We start from the raw sequence: 16,835 nt of genomic DNA on the forward strand, positions 1-16,835 counted from the left end.
GCTGAGAGCTAGAGGACTTATTCCACAGATGGGAAGCAAACTCAAAAGGACAACCTAACATCTCGTGTAGTGTTCTAGTTCTCAAAAGTCATGAAAAAACAGGCCACTAGTCACAGAAGTGGGGTCCAAAACAATTAATAAGCAGAAATAATTGTTTTTAAAAGCTAAAACTTGTAAGTTAACTGCAATTTTTTATCCAAATGTGTAACAAGTCTGAGAGAAAGATTAATGGAGTAAAAACACTGAAAAGCACTGCTTCAGAAAATAACAAAATGTACAAAAAAAATGGACAAATAAGCTGTGTTCTAAAAGCTGAAATAAGACCACGTATACAAGGATGTGCATGGCAAAACGCCTCACCTGACTCACAACTACAAACAGTCTTTCAATAAAAACCAGACTAGAAAATAACCAGAAAGTACAAATGCAGAACAGATTGAAGATTAAATAGCAATAACAATCACCATCAGAGCTCCCTGGCTTGCTGATTTATATCAATCCACCCCGGGTACACTTCAGCATCATTCAGATGCAGTCACAGCACCATCCCTTCGGAGCACAGCTGAGCCGAATGACAATCAACCCGCTTCTTGGCTCCAATTTCCCTAACTTAGACTCTCAGAGCAGTGTCACTGGGAGCAGGATAACTAAATCTCGCAGGCTCTTATTAAAAAATAAAGCCTGAACTTAAAACTGCATTACAGTTTCAGCGAGAACCCAACTTTTTAAGCCCACGTACAGACAACTCCCCCCCTCCGCAGCCCAAGAGACCGGATCCGACGTCGTGCAGCGCTGCAGAGGTAGGAGCTCTCGTTTGCCAGTTATTCCTTCTGGCAGCTCAAACCTTTAGCTCGGAGCAAATGGCATCAAACACATCGACAAGGAGGAAAGGGGGTGGGTGAAAACCTGAGTGTCTGCCTATCAACCCACACGGAAAAGCCTCGCAGGGGGCTGGGGGACAGGAGGGAAGCTCGGCAGCTCTAGAACACCGATGAGCCCAAGCAATCAGATTATTTCACTAGCAGCCCAGGCTAATTGGAAATTAAACCAAGTGTGTAATGCAGTTAATGAAATACAACATTCGGCTGCCTAGCAGGAACCTTCAGCTCACTACTCTGGTAAAGTGAGGAAAAAAGGAAGAAAAATCAAGGGACTCCAAAGAAGTGCCAAGGAAAGGCAGCCTTCCCCACCTCGCTGGAGGCTCCCATCCTCAAGGGAGCCAGGCACCACGTGATGTTTTTGAGGACAGACAGAGAGGTGCTGATGTTTTCCAGCAGCACGCTGAACGTGCATGGTATGTCCGTGCCATTAAGCACAGCTTCCCAGATGGGATATTCGGAGCATCGCGTGGAGGTGTATTTCACAGGGCCACTCGTGTTCCCAGCCACGGACGATAGAATGTGCCTGAAAGATCCCTAAAGTTTAAAGTACCAACGTAGGGAAGCTCTCTCCTCTGAGTGCAGGACCACTTCTTCTGTCTATATTAATTACACTTTTCATCTAGAAGCCCCCCTTTACTTGGAATCCCTAGAAATGGTCTAAGAACAATTAAAACGGCCCTATCAGGGAAGTCAGAGAGCCTGTATGAATATCTCACACAGTCGATGCATGTAACGCGCATAAAGCATTGCATCTGGGAGACTGAAGCATCTCCAGTCTCTGCATATTCTTGGGAAGGAACAGCTCATCTGTCCAGCTCTAATTTTGACAGGACTCCCAGGAAGTCATTTGTCTTCCACCGCTTCCATTCCAGCAGGCTGTACTTCAGTGCCTAAAACTCTGGAAACGCATTGCTGATAAGCAATCAGCTCCTGACCAGGGAGCCAGAAATTGCCTGGGTGGGGTGGGGAAGACCTCCTGCTTGCTTTTTGCAAGTGGGATGAATTTTTCTGCAGGTGGCGATGGCAGGGAAGGCGAAGTGGGATGTTTCCCATGGCGTGCTTGCCCTAACTGGTATCTGCACTTCCTGCTCATACAAAGCACTGCAGAAGAACACTACTTGGTAGCAGGCTAAAACACTGCTCCTGCTCTTGTCCTTGCAACATCAGGATGTGTAAGATGGGAAACCATGCTCCCTAGCTGTTGTACCTCTTATGGTGGGTGGGTAAGAAGGTGCTCAAAAATGTCTTCAATACAAAGAGCTTCTCCTTGGTGCAATCGAGCATTCTGGTGCAAGAAACAAGCTCTGCAGGAAGCCACTGAGGATCTGCAGACCCCTCAGCCTCTTCCAGAAAGCACTGGGGTCTGACCCCAGCCTGGCTTCAACCTTCCCCCACCCACTGTTGGATCAAGCACCGATCACATACCAGAAATGTTTCTTTTGCAGGTTTTTTTGGTAAGTCCTTTTGCAATTTTCCTTGCAGAGGTTCTCACTGGCACCATCCAGTGGCAAACAGGGGTCTCTCACCCAAGCAGCCTCAGAAGGGAGCCACCAGCCAAAACAAACATCAATAAAAACTTCAATTAACCTTGAAAGTGGGGAGAACTGGAGGATAACAAAACATCATAGCTACAGTGCTTTGTGACAAATGGTGTTTGTCAATAGCTAGAAGTGTCTGTTCTGATCAAAAACGTAACATCTAGGCACACGTCGACAAAATTCCCCAGGACCCTAACCGATACCTGAAATCCTGGAATGATCTATTCAGCAAGACTTAGACATTGGAAACTAGACATACTGGCAGCAGCAACTGGAAGGAGACAAGCTCTGATGGATGAATTTGTCAATTAGGCTTTATAAATGAGGGGTCTGTGAGGACAGACTCGGTGGAGTCATAGAAATTCATGCATTATTATACAACATGGTGCATCTCTGCCAGAGTGAGGGCATCCAAAAGGACGAGAAAAGTAGTGTTTTACACATGCTCCTCTGCAACCCAGCCCTGTTTCATTTCCAGCTTGCTACCTGCAGCTGCCTGTCTTCTCTGCAAAACGTGTTAATCTCCCTCCCAAGTAGCCTCAGGTAAATGGCAGGAGCACCCTATAAAAAGCCCCAGTGTGAAGCCACTCAACTTCATTAGCCCCTAATCAGTGCTCTCAAGGACTATAATACACGCAACGCTGGGTCGACAATTGCACCTTCTGATGCCTACAAACACTGTGAGGTCTCCCAGAAGGAAACGTTAGCTCCACTAGCACCACAAACAGATTTAAAAACCTCACCACAACCTACCCACAGGAGCAGCACCAGGATACAGCCCTTCACTGCAACACCTAGGCTGAAAAGAAGAGGAACGCTGAGACCAGTGAGGCAGGCTGGGTGTCCTGGAGGCAGCCCCAGGCTGGGGGCACGCCGCACAGCCCACAGCTCCCAGCAGGATTCAGCTCCACACTGCGGTGTGAGTTCTCCAGTCCTTACAACTCTCACGAGCAGAAATCTCAAACTCACCTGGGAGCAGCAGTTGACTCTTTGTACTACATAAAATGTAAGCTGAAGAGGGAAAAAAATAGAGCCATGAGAAGTCCAAGTTTCCCCGCGAGACAAAAGCTCTCCCATGCCTGTGAAAAAGGTGATGTTCCACCCCCAGTTGGACAAGGAAAGTCCCACGTCCCAGACTCTGCTTCCCACAAAATCCTGTTGGGACTCAGAGGACCACCAACAGCTTCTCAGCAAGGGGTTCATGTCTCAGCTTTATTACACAAAAATTCCTGCAAAGTACACAGCAGAGGACAGCCCAGGAGGTAAAAACTGGCTCTGTTCCTGAACAGGCTCATACCTCAGACCTGGCCCCAGAGGGACACACAGCTTGCTGGTAGCAGGAGAAAGAAGAATATAAAAAGCAGGAGAAAGAAGAACAGGAAGCCCAAACTTACACCTGAAGTTCTGGTTGGCAGAGCAGGAACCTACAGGGCTTGCAGTCACAGCAGGAGAAAAAAGAGAATGCTGTGATACAGATCAATGGGTTTGCAGTCTAGTCCAAAACTTGATGCTGCTAGAGGGGATTGTGACTAAATCAAGAGGAACCTCGTCTCCTCCGGTTGCCAGGGCTCGATAGATTTCCTTCTTGTTGCGTGTTATTAAACGCTAAAGGCAAAAGGAGAGGCACAACAAAAGAGCAACTGTACTCCACACACTTGGTGCCTCTGCTAATCAGCTTGCTATGTGATAGCCGTTTACTTCGTATGGACTCACAGCAGTGTTTCGCTGATAAGCTGGGATGCAGAGATGGTGAAAAACATGACACGTTATAGGTCAGCATGTAAGTGCTGTGCCCATACAGCCCATGAAAACACGGGAGCAGAACAGCCACACCTGTGAAAGCTGCGATCCAGGGCATCACGGTGACAAGGCAGAATACGAGGGAGAAGAACTGCGACAAGGAATTAGAAATCCATTAGCACCCAGAGAACTGGGAGAAGGTGACACCAACCAAACTTAAGCCTCATGGAGAACACAGGTAGATTGACAAGAAAATCATTCCATGGGTTAAGAGTTACCCTAGGAGGTCAAGGATTTCAAGTGTTTGGAGAGGGAAATGTTCCATTCAAATATTAAAAGACCAGTAAGGCTTAAGATGGATTTCCTCTTGTTTTTTCTGCTAATATTTACATTCCTGGGTAAAAACAAGAAGTGCAGTGATAAAAGCCAGAAGGGAACTAGTTACAAAATAAGGTGTCCAACTATAAACAGCTCTGGTTCTGTTTTAAGCTGCTGCCATCTCGTGGTCCTGTTCTCCATCACCAGGGCTCAGAGCTTGCAGCGTTCTAATGACAGGCAATCCGTCACTAGGTCCGATGCACACGTGTCAGAACAAAACAATATGAGGATGAAGCAGTTTGTCCTCTGAAAGATTTCAGAGAGCCTCTGGCCATAAACAGCCACACCAGAGACCTACCTCTCTCACTTCACTATCATCTACTGCTAACGCTGGGCACGAACAGCGTTCTGCAGAAATCTGCCATCCTGTGTACGAGAACACACAAACCCTGGGATGTCCTCCTGAAACTCTGTTTTATTAGAACATGAGGATCAAGGGAAGGACAGGCTGTCCAGACTGAACTATACCAAAGTCACCAGCAAGAAAAGCCCTTAGGACCAAGCAAGTCCAAGAGCACAAAGTCCAGGCCCTAGCTTCATATACATTCAGACCTGGTTCTGCTGAGCTTCACATGAGGAAATGCTGAGCAGTGGAGAAGCATTTACCCTGAGACACGTCTGGAAGAAGTGAGGGTTCCCTTCTCTATGATCCTTCAGCAGGATCCAAGTGACAAAGGGCAGCCCAGTTGAGGGGGTTGACCAATTTAGGCCCACCTGCAAAATGAGATTAAATACTCCAACCATAATCAGCCTTGTGCAGTGTAACCATGCAGTAACCAAACCGCGTCCTTGTGCGTGTTACTGGCCCGCTGCCCGCAGAAAGAGAGACATCTCGGGCACTCAGCTGAAATGCAGTAAGCCACCAACCCATATGGTAGCTTGCCATATATATCCATAGCATGCAGACGCAATTAGAGTCTGAATTAATTCACTCAGGAGAAGCAGCAGAGCTACCACGGGGATGCTGCAGAAGCAGGCAGTGAACTACCACGTTCAGGTGCCAGTCCTTGCATCACAGCTAAAGCAAGCTCATCTGATAGCATTCAGCCCTGCACCTCTTCAAGGAAGCACCTTGACAGCCCTGAATGTCCCCAACCCCTTTTTTTGTGTGATTCTGTGATAATAAACTACTAGTTCCAAAAACACAAAAAGAGTATTTCTGACAAGGTCACCTCCAACTTAGCATCACCAACCTCTGTGAGGAGGGTGATTCGAGCTGACGGAAACACGCACCCTGATCCCTGCACAATTACAAGCCACAGATGGAGTTGTTATTCTGCACAGCACCCAGCTTGAACAGCGAGTGCGTGCTCATGTGCTAGAGGCAGCCAGTTCCAAGAGAGGACTAAAACCCTTCTTGAGGACTATTTTTCAACAGGAGGTTTTTTTAGCTCCTGCTTAAAATCCTCATTTTTCAGAAGATAGAGCAAGTGTGGATTTCCTGTCTAAAAACATTCTGCTTCATTAAACGTCTAATGTGCCTATTTCCACCAGACATCAAAGAAGAGGAGCATTTATAATAATAAAAACATTAATGAGTTTAGCTAACAAGTTGCAATAAATGAGATGCACCATTTACAGACGAGTATGCCACAAGGATGGATGTATCTGTACCATTCTTTTCATTCATCTTTCTTTTGATATCTGATACTGATACATTTTTTACTTAACAGAAGCCTCCAGGCAGGGCTGCATTCCACCTGATTTCCACATGGAGTAATACCTTCATAAATACCAGCTTGCACATAAACATAATTTATTTGACAAGCGAACCCCCACTTGAGTTTCACATGGAGAAAGCAGGAATGGGCTGGATAGCTTGACTAAGATGAACTTAATTGGGCACGGATAACTCCTGCACTTGGGGAGCAACTGTGCTAAAGGGAAAAAGGGGACCAAAGCAACAAACTTAAATCAAAGGAACATCTGTATCTACTAAAAACGTAACCAGATTAAATACTGCGTTAAGTCAGCAACTATAAGGGCCCCAAAACTGATAAAAATCTCTCTCCATGCACCCTTAAAAAGCACGAGCATAACGCCCTATCTGCCTGGGAAGCCAGTACACCAAACACTGGTCACACAATCCCCTACAAGTCTGCAGATCTGAAAACACAGCACAGGCCTCCCTCCTTCCTCACCATCGCTCCTCCAAACTGCATTATCCTGCTGTGAATCCTCAGCAGCAGGGCGAGCAGGTAAGCATGACATGATGCAGGTCCTGTGATCCCACAGTTTCAGCTGCAAAGATTTGCTGTCCCAGACCATCTCCGTTACCACCAGGGAGCTCATTAGTTGTACTGATGTTTGATTAGGAATCCCGACACCACTTTTGCTGGTTTATTTATCAAATGAAGCATATACTGCCCTTTGATATTTCTCCCCTTCTCTCTGTTCGTTTCAGTCAGTGCTAAGTTAACGTGCTTTCGAAACAGATATCGGTTCTCTCCTAACAGCCAATGGCTCATTTACCAAAACAGTTCCACAGAGATCAACGAGCAGAAAGGGCAAGCAAAGCCTTATTAATTTCTCCTTAAGGACTGCATCACTTCAGTCTGAGCTCCTCAACTCACATCCACATGGCTGGAATCGGGAGAAGGAAATCAGAAAGCTGGAACCAAGGCTAGGAAACGAGTAGGCTATATGCCTGTCCACAGCTCTCCATCACAGCCCATGAACTAGTAAAGGTCAGGGCCAGTATTTAAGTGGAGTTAAAGCAGCCCAATCAAGTACCTTCAGAGGCTATAAGGCACTCTCAATATCAAATTTATAAAAAGCAGGTGTTCTCCTTATGGCTCAAAATTACCAAGACAGAGAGAGCATCTTCAAGTAGTCATCAGTATTCATGCAGAAGCCTGGCATAATAAATTCGGGGAGGCATGAAAAGAGAAGAGCTTGTAAAAGAGACTGATACCAGCAGTAATAGGCACCTCTATCTTCTGGTATGCACCACTGCTCACAGACTCATGCCTGTGAAAGGCAGACACCTTTAGTTTTATTTCTAAGAAGCCATAAAAAATGCAGACAGCAGCCTTCACTCTCTACTGCAGGGTGTGGTACCTCACCACCCACACTGGATTTAGCCAGAGCTGCCCAAGACAGCTATAGCAGGACAGCATGTTGCTTTACATGGTTTGATTCATGCAGCATAGAATGAGTTGTTAGACCTAATGATGTGAAGTGATGTCTTTAAGAAGTGATCATCAGATCTGTACTCCAGAAGAGCTTAAAAAAAGCAGTCACTTCCTTAAACTCAGAGTTAAACCAAACTGTGGAAGTTTTCCCTCCTGGTAGAGTTACAATGTTAGCAGTATGCTCACTGAATTCTGGCAAATCACAGGAAAAAATACTGAATCAAAGTGCATTGGGGCACTTCAGTTCATTGTCCACCATCTTTTAATTACAAAATAAGATGCTTGGTATTCAAATAGACACTTATCCATGAAAACAAGATTTAGCTGGTAAGTTACCCCTGTGAAATTCTTGGTCTTGACCTCCACCTCCTCTCTGATAATTCATCTAACTTTATTGAAAACACAAGCAGCAATTCCCTTCGCTCATTACAGGCCAGTGGATTTATCCGGATTAGCGAGTGAATTCATCCACTCTCTCACTCCAAGAGCCAAATCCTGCAGAAGGCCAACGGCTAGGAGCTGTAGCCAAAGTAGCAGCCTCCAAAAGAGTATTTCTCACCCTGCTTTTCTGAGTCATTTGACCAAGAGGTTAAACTTGCTGCACTACTCAAGACAGGTAAAACAGGCAAAAGCCCAAATACACCTAAGAACAGAAGCCATTTCCTATTTTCCTAAAGTGTTTCCCTAACCAATGCATTCCTCATGGTACACCTGCTGCAATTAAAAAGCCTTCACACTCCTGATTATCTGCCTGTTACAAACTCAGGCAGTGCAGGGAAGTTCAGATACATTACCATGGGATTGGAGTCTGCAATCAGGTCACGCAGAGAATCCAGAAAGCCCTGGTCCTCCACCATCTGGGCATTGATGTCATGCAGCTTCGCCACGCAGACAGCAGCAGTCTTTCGAACGTAAGGGTCTTCATCCTTCAGACACTTGCGAAGAGGCTCACATAAATACTCTGTGATCTTGTCCACCCTGATGCATCCCATCGTACGGACAGCCAGGGCACGGATGAGAGGGTTTGGGTCTTCACAATCCTGCAAGGGGGCAGAGCATGCAGTCATCAAATCTGTGCCACTAGCCATGAATGTCTTACCTATGGTCAGAATCGTGCTGTTCTTACTTCAAACAAAAGCCATTCTCTCTGATTAAGTGCTAAAAAAGGCAGTGAATTCAGTCTGGGGACAAAAGGTGGAACTTACTGGTTCACAGAAATGTTCTGTACCTTCTCAGACTGTTTTCAGGCTACGATAGCTTGCAAAAAAGTAATATTGTGATCTCTCTGTCCCTTGTTTCTCCCCAAGCAAAGCCTCCTATAACATGATCTAGCAGCCAAATCTAAAGTCCAGCTACACTGGAAAGGCAAGTCAACAATTAAACATAACACAACAGTCATCAAGGCCTATTTTTCACTGGCCAGAAGGTCTAGATATAAGCATCCCTTACATTTGCAAGGAAAGAAGCACTAGGCAAAGGCTAGTCTAGAGGTATTTTTCTGATGATTGTATTTCAAACCTGCATAGTCTTCCACACTACTTTAAAAATTCAGTAGGTTTTACAGCTAAACTCTTAGCCTACCCCACCCAATCTGTCTCTGAGCAACACTACTCCTTATTCACCTTATAATAGGATGCAAAATGACCTACAAAAGCATAAGGCACACTTACCTTTTGCTGTTTTAACGTCCTATAGCTGAAACACATCCAAAGGCATCAACTTCAAAGCACACAAGAGAAGTGACATCTCTTACCACCCTGAACTGGGAACTTGCCGCGAATCACTGAACTAGGGCAGACGAGCACAACACTTGCTCTTCACCAACACTTGTCCCTCAGCTTGCCAAAATAGATATGTTTGTTAGCCTGTTCTAACAGAATTACGCTTTCAGGATCTGCCAGACAACAACATTCCTTCCAAGAGCCTGCAGAAGGAGGTAGGAACATCATCTCCGGCCAGAACAGGCCCGCTCCCAGCCTAGCTCCTCTCACCTCTTTCAGCCTCACACACCATACTAGAAACTCAAACCACCATCAGATTCCTCAGTTTCTGGGATTTTGTAATGCTTTAGGAGGAGCTTCAAAGTTTTTCTAAGCGCCAGGTTTTAACTTACATAACATGAGACTGAAATAACATTCCTAGATAAGGAGAGGCATCTTGACAACAGAACTAAAGGCAACACCACAATCAGGCTGTTATTTTCCATTGAACTGTCTTTCATTTTCACCACAGATAACGGTTTTCCATACAGCACATAGCTGAGGCATACAAAAAATACATATCTGTATGACAGAGCTACTACAAAGGCTGGAAGATGAAAAATATCCATCCTGTTACCCAGTGACAGCAGGTGGTCTTCAACAATGATCTGCAAAATGATAGAAGCGGCTTTTCCTGGAGCTTGCTCCCTCATAGCCACTTTCTGGAGCACTTAAATCATCTCCCCTGCAGTAAGTAGAGGCAGCAAGTGAAAGGTCCCACATCTGCCAACTCCTTATTTCCTACTACCTTACATGCACCTCCCAAAGCAGAGACTCCAGGCCAAAAGCAGAAGTCAAAAACAGCTCAGAAGGGCTAATGGGCAAAGGAGAAGTGACAATGGCAGTGCTGAGCCGTTTCCTGATGAGCTGTGGGAACAAGTTACCTTCACAAAGCTGTTGACAGCCATAATGGCCATATCTGGCTGACTTTTGGCGTAGTTCATCAGGTACAGGTACACCAGCTTCTTTAACTCCAAGTTGTCAGTCTGCATGCAGTTCACAACGTCGGGAAAGAGCGAGCTGGATAGACAAGAGTTAAGCAAGAACAGAGAAAATGCAGTGAGATTACACGGTATGCAAAGGGATAGCAACAATACCAAGGAAGCCAAGAAAACAAGTTCAGCTCTCATTATTGTGCAGTCAGGTCACTTCCCTCCCAGAACAGTTTTATAAGTTTAATCATTTATTTTTTTTATGGGTTGAACATATGTCAGTGCCTGGAACAGGTGAAAACTGATGGATTTTTTTTTAAAGAGTTTTAACTGGGGAGTTCACCAATCAAGAAAATTTTAGCATTCCAGGCCTGGAAATTAACCAACAAGAAAAACGGATGCTTTGGTAAAATGTTTTGGTAATGCAAGACATTTACAAAGATAAATGTCTGGTAAACCCTTAGGAGATTAGGAGATTACACATTGATAAGCTGAGTTTCACTCAAATACCAAGTGTCAGCCTCCAAACAGCACTGCAGAAGAAAGCAGAGTTACACAAGGACATCTGCAGCTCTCAGGTATGATGTGGAGATCTAAACGTGAAGGTCAAGTATTGTGGACAAAATGATCACTTTTTCTTCCCTCCAGTTTATCTGTTCCTCCATCCTAAAATGAAGTCATAACTCTAGAGCTTAGGGAGATGGTTTAGTGGAAGATTTGTTAGCGTTAGGTCAGAGGTTGGACTCGGTGATCTTGGAGGCCTCTTCCAACCTAGACTATTCTGTGATTCTAAATTTGCAACCTGATCTTAATTTCCGTGGCAACAGACCACACTGCCACGAAGCCTCTGACAGAGATGTGTGCCTGGTACACCTGATTGAGGCCCAGCAGAACCAGAGCTGCTACAGGTGAAGTTTGTTTTTACCTGACATCCTTCCCCACAGTCATGGCCGCAATAACCTTCTTTACGGCTTCTTTCCTCTTCTCTTTCTTTTCATTATTGAGTTCAGCCTTGAGTTCAAAAATCTCTCCTGGAAGAAAAAACAGGTTGAGTTTCTTGGGAGAAGAAAGAGGTCTGGCTTTAGAAAGAGCCTGAAAGTGGCTTTTTATTCTTCTGGCCTGTTCTCACAAAGCTGTCAGACTTTATGGAGAACGCGGTTCAACAAGAAACAAGGCTGCAACGCTCAGAATGACGCGGGCTACACCTTGCTAATGAAAAAGCCGTTAACGAGAACCACGCTGCACGCTGCAGCTCTCCCACTTTCAGAACATGAAATCACATCCCTGTCGCGTCTGTTTCTCAGAGACAACCATTATATAACCAGAAAGAGAAGATATTTGGAGACACCAGAATCGTGCCTGCAAGAAAAAACAAACATAGCTAGGAATTTAGCCCAGACTTTTTCGCTTTTGCCCATCAGCACTTGCTTCCTGCAGGGGCAGTGACAAAAAAGCAGAACAAGAGTCTGCAGTGTAGCACAACTGCCATGATACACAGAAATGGGAAAGCACAGATTCAGTCCAGTGGAATAAATTCCTCCCGGGCTAGAAAGACAGAGCTCTTACTAAGAAAATCAGCCAGTAACAACAGCTCCCCTCGGTGCTGAGGTCACCAGGGCAGCCTTTGCCATGCTGGCAGTTCTTCCAGATACCGCTGCATGGGAAGGCAGCTCAGGCTGGATCACAAAAGCAGCACAGCAAGTTTGCAAAACACTTTAAGGCGTGCAAAAGGCAGCTTATCAGGCCTGCTCCAGACACAGCAAGCGGTGCGAGACGGGTAACGCTCCTCGGTGACAGACAGCTTCCCAGGAAGGGCAGTGAGCAGCGCTGCCACTAGGAACTACAGGCTGAGGAGGACACGTTCACTACAAATACCAAAATGTCTCTGACAAAATCCATCCTAGCCCCTAGCCTTTGATTCCTACACACCAATGCCACTCTGTCAGAGCAGCAGCACTAATTACTGAAGAGCCTGGCACAGAAGGACCAACACAGAACAGACGTTACTGTTCTGAGGAGCAGAGGGCAGTGACCACTTGTAGCATCTCCTGCCTGAGCATGAGACGCCGGTGTCACTCGCACCGAGATCATGCCCTGGAGCTGAGCAGCAGCTTGCTCACCAGAGCTCACCCAGCATGCCCTGGCCTCTTGCAGGCATCTCAGAAAAACACGGCTGATGCTTCAGCACTGAACTTGCAGCCAGAGGCGTTCCTCAGAACGAAGCAAACTGCATTTGTTTATTTTATGTTTCATTACGCTTCGGTGTGAGCTCATAAATAGACCAACACTGTAGTTTTTTTCACTAGAAACACTCAGCCGCTCTGAGAGGTTAATGTGAACCATTTCCACATCTCCCACAGAAGGGATGAGCAACATCAGGCTTAAATTGCAGCTAGCGAGAGCTAGGATAAACAGCGTTTTGTTTGAGAACATGGTAGGGAGAAAAAAAAAAAAAAAGAATCTGCCTGGGACCGTTCCAGCAAAACAAGTCCTGCCCTGGGGAGGTGAATGGGCAGAACAGCCCCAGGGATCCCTTCCAGTTTTTAACTGCTGCTGTTTTTGGAGGAGAGGTGACTACCACACATACAGCAACACCCAGTTGAGTGTTAAATGGAGCACATGGAAAATAAACATATTTCACTGCAACTTTGAAGAAAGCAGGAGCAGAAAACCCCATTATCTGTGTGTCAGCTTGATGCAGAGATGCATGCTTTTACCTTAAATATTAATCTCTCTCCATCAACTTAACCCCGTGATGCCCATCTGAACAACCATCCTCGGTCCTGAGCTTCTTACCCTACAACCAAACCGCTGTTTCTGACCATACCTGCATGCATAACCCACTGTTCTGTTCTCTGATCCTTGAAAAAGCAACAATTTGGGTCACTTGCAGCATCACAAAACTGTGTATTACATCAGGTTTGTCTTTTACCACCATGTGACCTACTTCGGAAGTTTCTCCCTGGATGATTAAGATGAGAATCAGGGGCAGAGCTAACAGAAAAGCACAAGTTCTTCTGCATGCAGTTAAGAAAGCCACGTAAAAATAGCCACCCCCCAGCTCCAGTGCTCTGCACCTGCTTAATGCTCACCTTTTTTATTGGTCGTGAAGTACTTGGAGTCCGTCATGGTTCCAGCTCCTTGAGACACCTGGAAACAAAAGCATAAAAGAAGAGTCAAACAGCAGAGATGGCAACAGCCAGATGGCAACCCAGAAACTTGGAGGAGCAGCGGATCGGTGAGCAAACGATGTAAGGGAAGAAACAAACGCCCCACGCGCATGCACACAGGTTCCACAGCCTTCATCCTGCACCTGCTGCTGGTGTTATTCGGCAAACCCAGGGACATGGAGGGCTCACATGGGCAATGTGAGTGAAAACACAATGCAACAACCTGGAAAACTCTGTGAGAGCCTGTTAAATTCTCAATCTGAGGACGGAAAAGGAAGTTTTTAACTGCTTGTACTCGGCAGATCTTGACACACGCTGCTCTTGTCTTTCCCCTAGGTACACAATTTTGTTCTCTAAAAAAAGCGCTGCCCGTTTAATATCTCGGCTGGAAGCGAGAAGTCCACGTTTCAGACAAAGGGAACTGTCAACTCCCCCTAACGATACAGCTCCACGCTGCACCTCGATGGGAAGAACCATTAACCCTTTTCCAACACCTTCCCCACGGCTCCGTCATTTCTTTTCCTACTTTTGGTCTTCCTAAGCCCTGGAAAACAGACAGCAGTTTTGTTGCAAAGCCTTTATTTTTCGGCTCCCTCGAGCTTGAAACTGAAATCCCTCTGCCAAGACCTTCCACCCCACCCCTGGCAGACACGTGAGCTTATTTCAGGGCTGCCCTGCACGTCTGTGGACCAGAAAACGCTGCTGGGCCAGGGGGTGCTTAACAGAGCTGTGAGATCGGCCCCAGCAGCACCACGACAATAAATGTTGAACACATCCCACCACAGAGATGGCCCCAACATATGTGGCGAGCCGTCATTTATCCTTGCCGTTGCCAGCTCGCTAACAAACATGACTCAAACAATTTCCAAGCGCTGCCTGAAAAACAAGCCGGGGAGTGGGCAGCGTGCTGTTTGCCATGCAACAATCTGCCTGAGTGCTGAGGACCCGTGACCCTCAACACATCCAGAACAGGCTTTTTCCTATTTTACCCTCCTTTTTCTACTTTTTGCCCAATTCCCCTCCTCTTGTACCTACCTCTACGACCTTAAGTGCCACCAGCAATGCAGCAAGTCATTTTTCCCCTAACTGCTGCCCGTTTTCCCTCCTTACCACCCATCCTTTGCTGGCTCAGCACCAAAAGGACGAGCTTGGCTCTGAACCCCGAGGGCCAGCCGCGCAACCAGCTCGCTGCTTCCTTCCTCATCCCTTGACCAGCCCCTCCACCACCGCCACCCTTTTTCTGATCAGAAGTTAAATCCCCTGGAGCTGAGGGGATGCCACGGCCTCCTCGAAGCGCCAAGCAGGCGGAGGAGCAGCAACCTGTCGCTGAGCCCAGCTCCCCGGAGCTCCTGCCCTCCGCCTGCGTCCTCGCCTCTCCTAACCAGGCACCAGGACTGGGCTCTGCATGGGTTTCTCTCCCTTTCTGCCACGCTGGCCGAGGACGCCGCCTGGGGGCCACTCTGGGGGTGTTTCTCCTGCAGGGGAGGGTTGTCCTCCTTCTGAAACAGCGGCTGGGCTGGGAAAGCTGTGTGAGCCACAGCACCTTGGTGATCTCTGTAGCAAAAATGCCCGGAATCTCTGAAGGAGATGCCGCTGTGGGCCTTGTTTTATAGCTAAACACACAGCGCGGTGCCGCTGCAGCGCTGCTGCTGACACAGGCCTTCAAGCAGAGCCCAGCTCAGAAGATGACTTCGAGGTTTCCCTCCACGAGAGAAGCTGGCAGGGGGCCACGCAGCCACCCGAGGGGCGTCGAGCACAGCCTGGCTGCTCCCGGGGGCACCGTGCCGGGGGTCGCCAACCTGGGCCGCATCGCCCGGCTTCAGATCCCACCTGCAGACGGGAGGAGGGGTCATGAAGCCGCACAGCGCCCGCCTCACCTCCCTCCAGAGGGATGTAGGGGAGATTTAGTCCAAGAAGCCAACTACCAAGTGCGTCGCAGGAGAAAGGAAAGCTCCTTTCCTCCCCAGCACGCTGATTCTGGCCTGGCGTACGGCGGGGCTGCTCGCGCACCGTGCAGAGGCAGCTTGCTAGCGGAGCCGAGGCGCTCTCGGGCACCACGCAAACTCAGCGCCGCCCGCAGCAAGCCCCGCACGAAGGCCAGAAACCAAACGGCCCGGATTTACAAACGGCAAGGTTTTAAATAGCTCAGGAAAACGCCAGCTTCCCGTGCACGAGCCTGAAGCTGCAAAGCCCGAGGAGTTCACAGCAGTGGCACGGACAGCCTTGGGTTTTTAGGGAAGATCCGGACCCGATTACCCTCTCCTTATCGGACCCGTGTCCGACCGCAGCCGCTGAAGCACAAACGGGCGCGGGGCGTTGCAGCGGGCAGCAGGAGGCTCCTGGTCGGCCCCCAGCAAAGCAGGGGGTGAAGCCGAGGAGCCGCTCCAGGAGCCCCGGCAGAGCCCAGCGCCGCGAGCGCTGCCCCCACGTCTCAGCGCAGGGCGAACCCAGCCCGCGGCCACCCGAAGGCAGCGAGGAAGCAGCGAGGGGGGCAGTGCCCGAGAAGCCCCCCGCCCGCCCAGCACGTGCTGGGGGCAAAGCCCCGGCCCTGGGGTGCTCCCAGTGCTCCCCAACACCCCCCTGCCCCTCAGCCCCCCCGTGTCCCCCCAGCCCCCCCACGATGTCCTCCAGGCTCCACAGGCAGCAGGAGCCCGGCCCCTGCCCAGCCCCTCGCCCCCCCGCACCTCTCCCACTCCCCCCCATTTGCAGGAGCATCCCCCAGCCCTGCCTGCTCCCAGTGCCCTCCCAGTACATCTGCACTCGCCTGCCCAGTCCTCCCAGTCCCCTCCCACTGACCCCCCTGTCCTGGTACCCCCGTCCCAGTGCCCCACCAGTGATCACCCCACCCTATTCCCGTATCCCCTCCCAGTCCCTCACCAGTGCCACCACCCACTCCCAGTAACCCCTCCTAGTATTTTGCCCCCACCCTATCCCTGTATCCCCTCCCAGTACCCCACTAGTGCCTCCCAGTACCCCCTCCCAGTATCACCCCAGTACCCCATCCCTTCCCAGTATCTCACAAGCACACCCCAATCCCCCCTCCCAGTATCCCCCAGTTCTCCCTAGTACCCCCACCAGCATTCACAACCCCTGCCTGTGTCCCCTCCCAATATCCCCCCAGTCCCCTCAACCCCTCCCAGTATCCCCCAGTAACCCTATCCAATGCTCCCAGTCCCTCCGTATACCCCCTCCCAGTCCCCCCAGTATACCTTCCCAGTATCCCCTAGTGCTCCTCCCAGTACCTCCCAGTCCCCTCAGCCCCTCCCAGTATCCCCCAGTACCCTTATCCAGTGCCCACAGCC

The 16,835-nt window shown here is 48.5% G+C and overlaps 1 protein-coding gene across 4 annotated transcripts in view; it reads right to left on the bottom strand.

The window, feature by feature from the left end:
• AP2B1 (adaptor related protein complex 2 subunit beta 1) overlaps positions 1 to 16,835 on the bottom strand; it is a 79,815-nt gene that overhangs the window by 57,354 nt on the left and 5,626 nt on the right. For 3 of the 4 annotated variants that reach the window (XM_035342820.1, XM_035342817.1, XM_035342818.1), the window contains exons 2-5: positions 13,456 to 13,513; positions 11,289 to 11,394; positions 10,316 to 10,451; positions 8,466 to 8,711 (exon numbers count right to left, since the gene is read on the bottom strand). In XM_035342820.1, the coding sequence (XP_035198711.1) occupies positions 8,466 to 8,711; positions 10,316 to 10,451; positions 11,289 to 11,394; positions 13,456 to 13,492 (525 nt within the window). In that variant the 5' untranslated portion in view covers positions 13,493 to 13,513. Of the gene's footprint in view, positions 1 to 8,465; positions 8,712 to 10,315; positions 10,452 to 11,288; positions 11,395 to 13,455; positions 13,514 to 16,775; positions 16,782 to 16,835 lie in introns of those variants that run through there. The other variant, XM_035342819.1, reaches the window with a different exon arrangement.

This window comes from Oxyura jamaicensis, chromosome 19 (genome assembly GCF_011077185.1).
Source record: "Oxyura jamaicensis isolate SHBP4307 breed ruddy duck chromosome 19, BPBGC_Ojam_1.0, whole genome shotgun sequence".
Classification (NCBI taxonomy): domain Eukaryota; kingdom Metazoa; phylum Chordata; class Aves; order Anseriformes; family Anatidae; genus Oxyura; species Oxyura jamaicensis.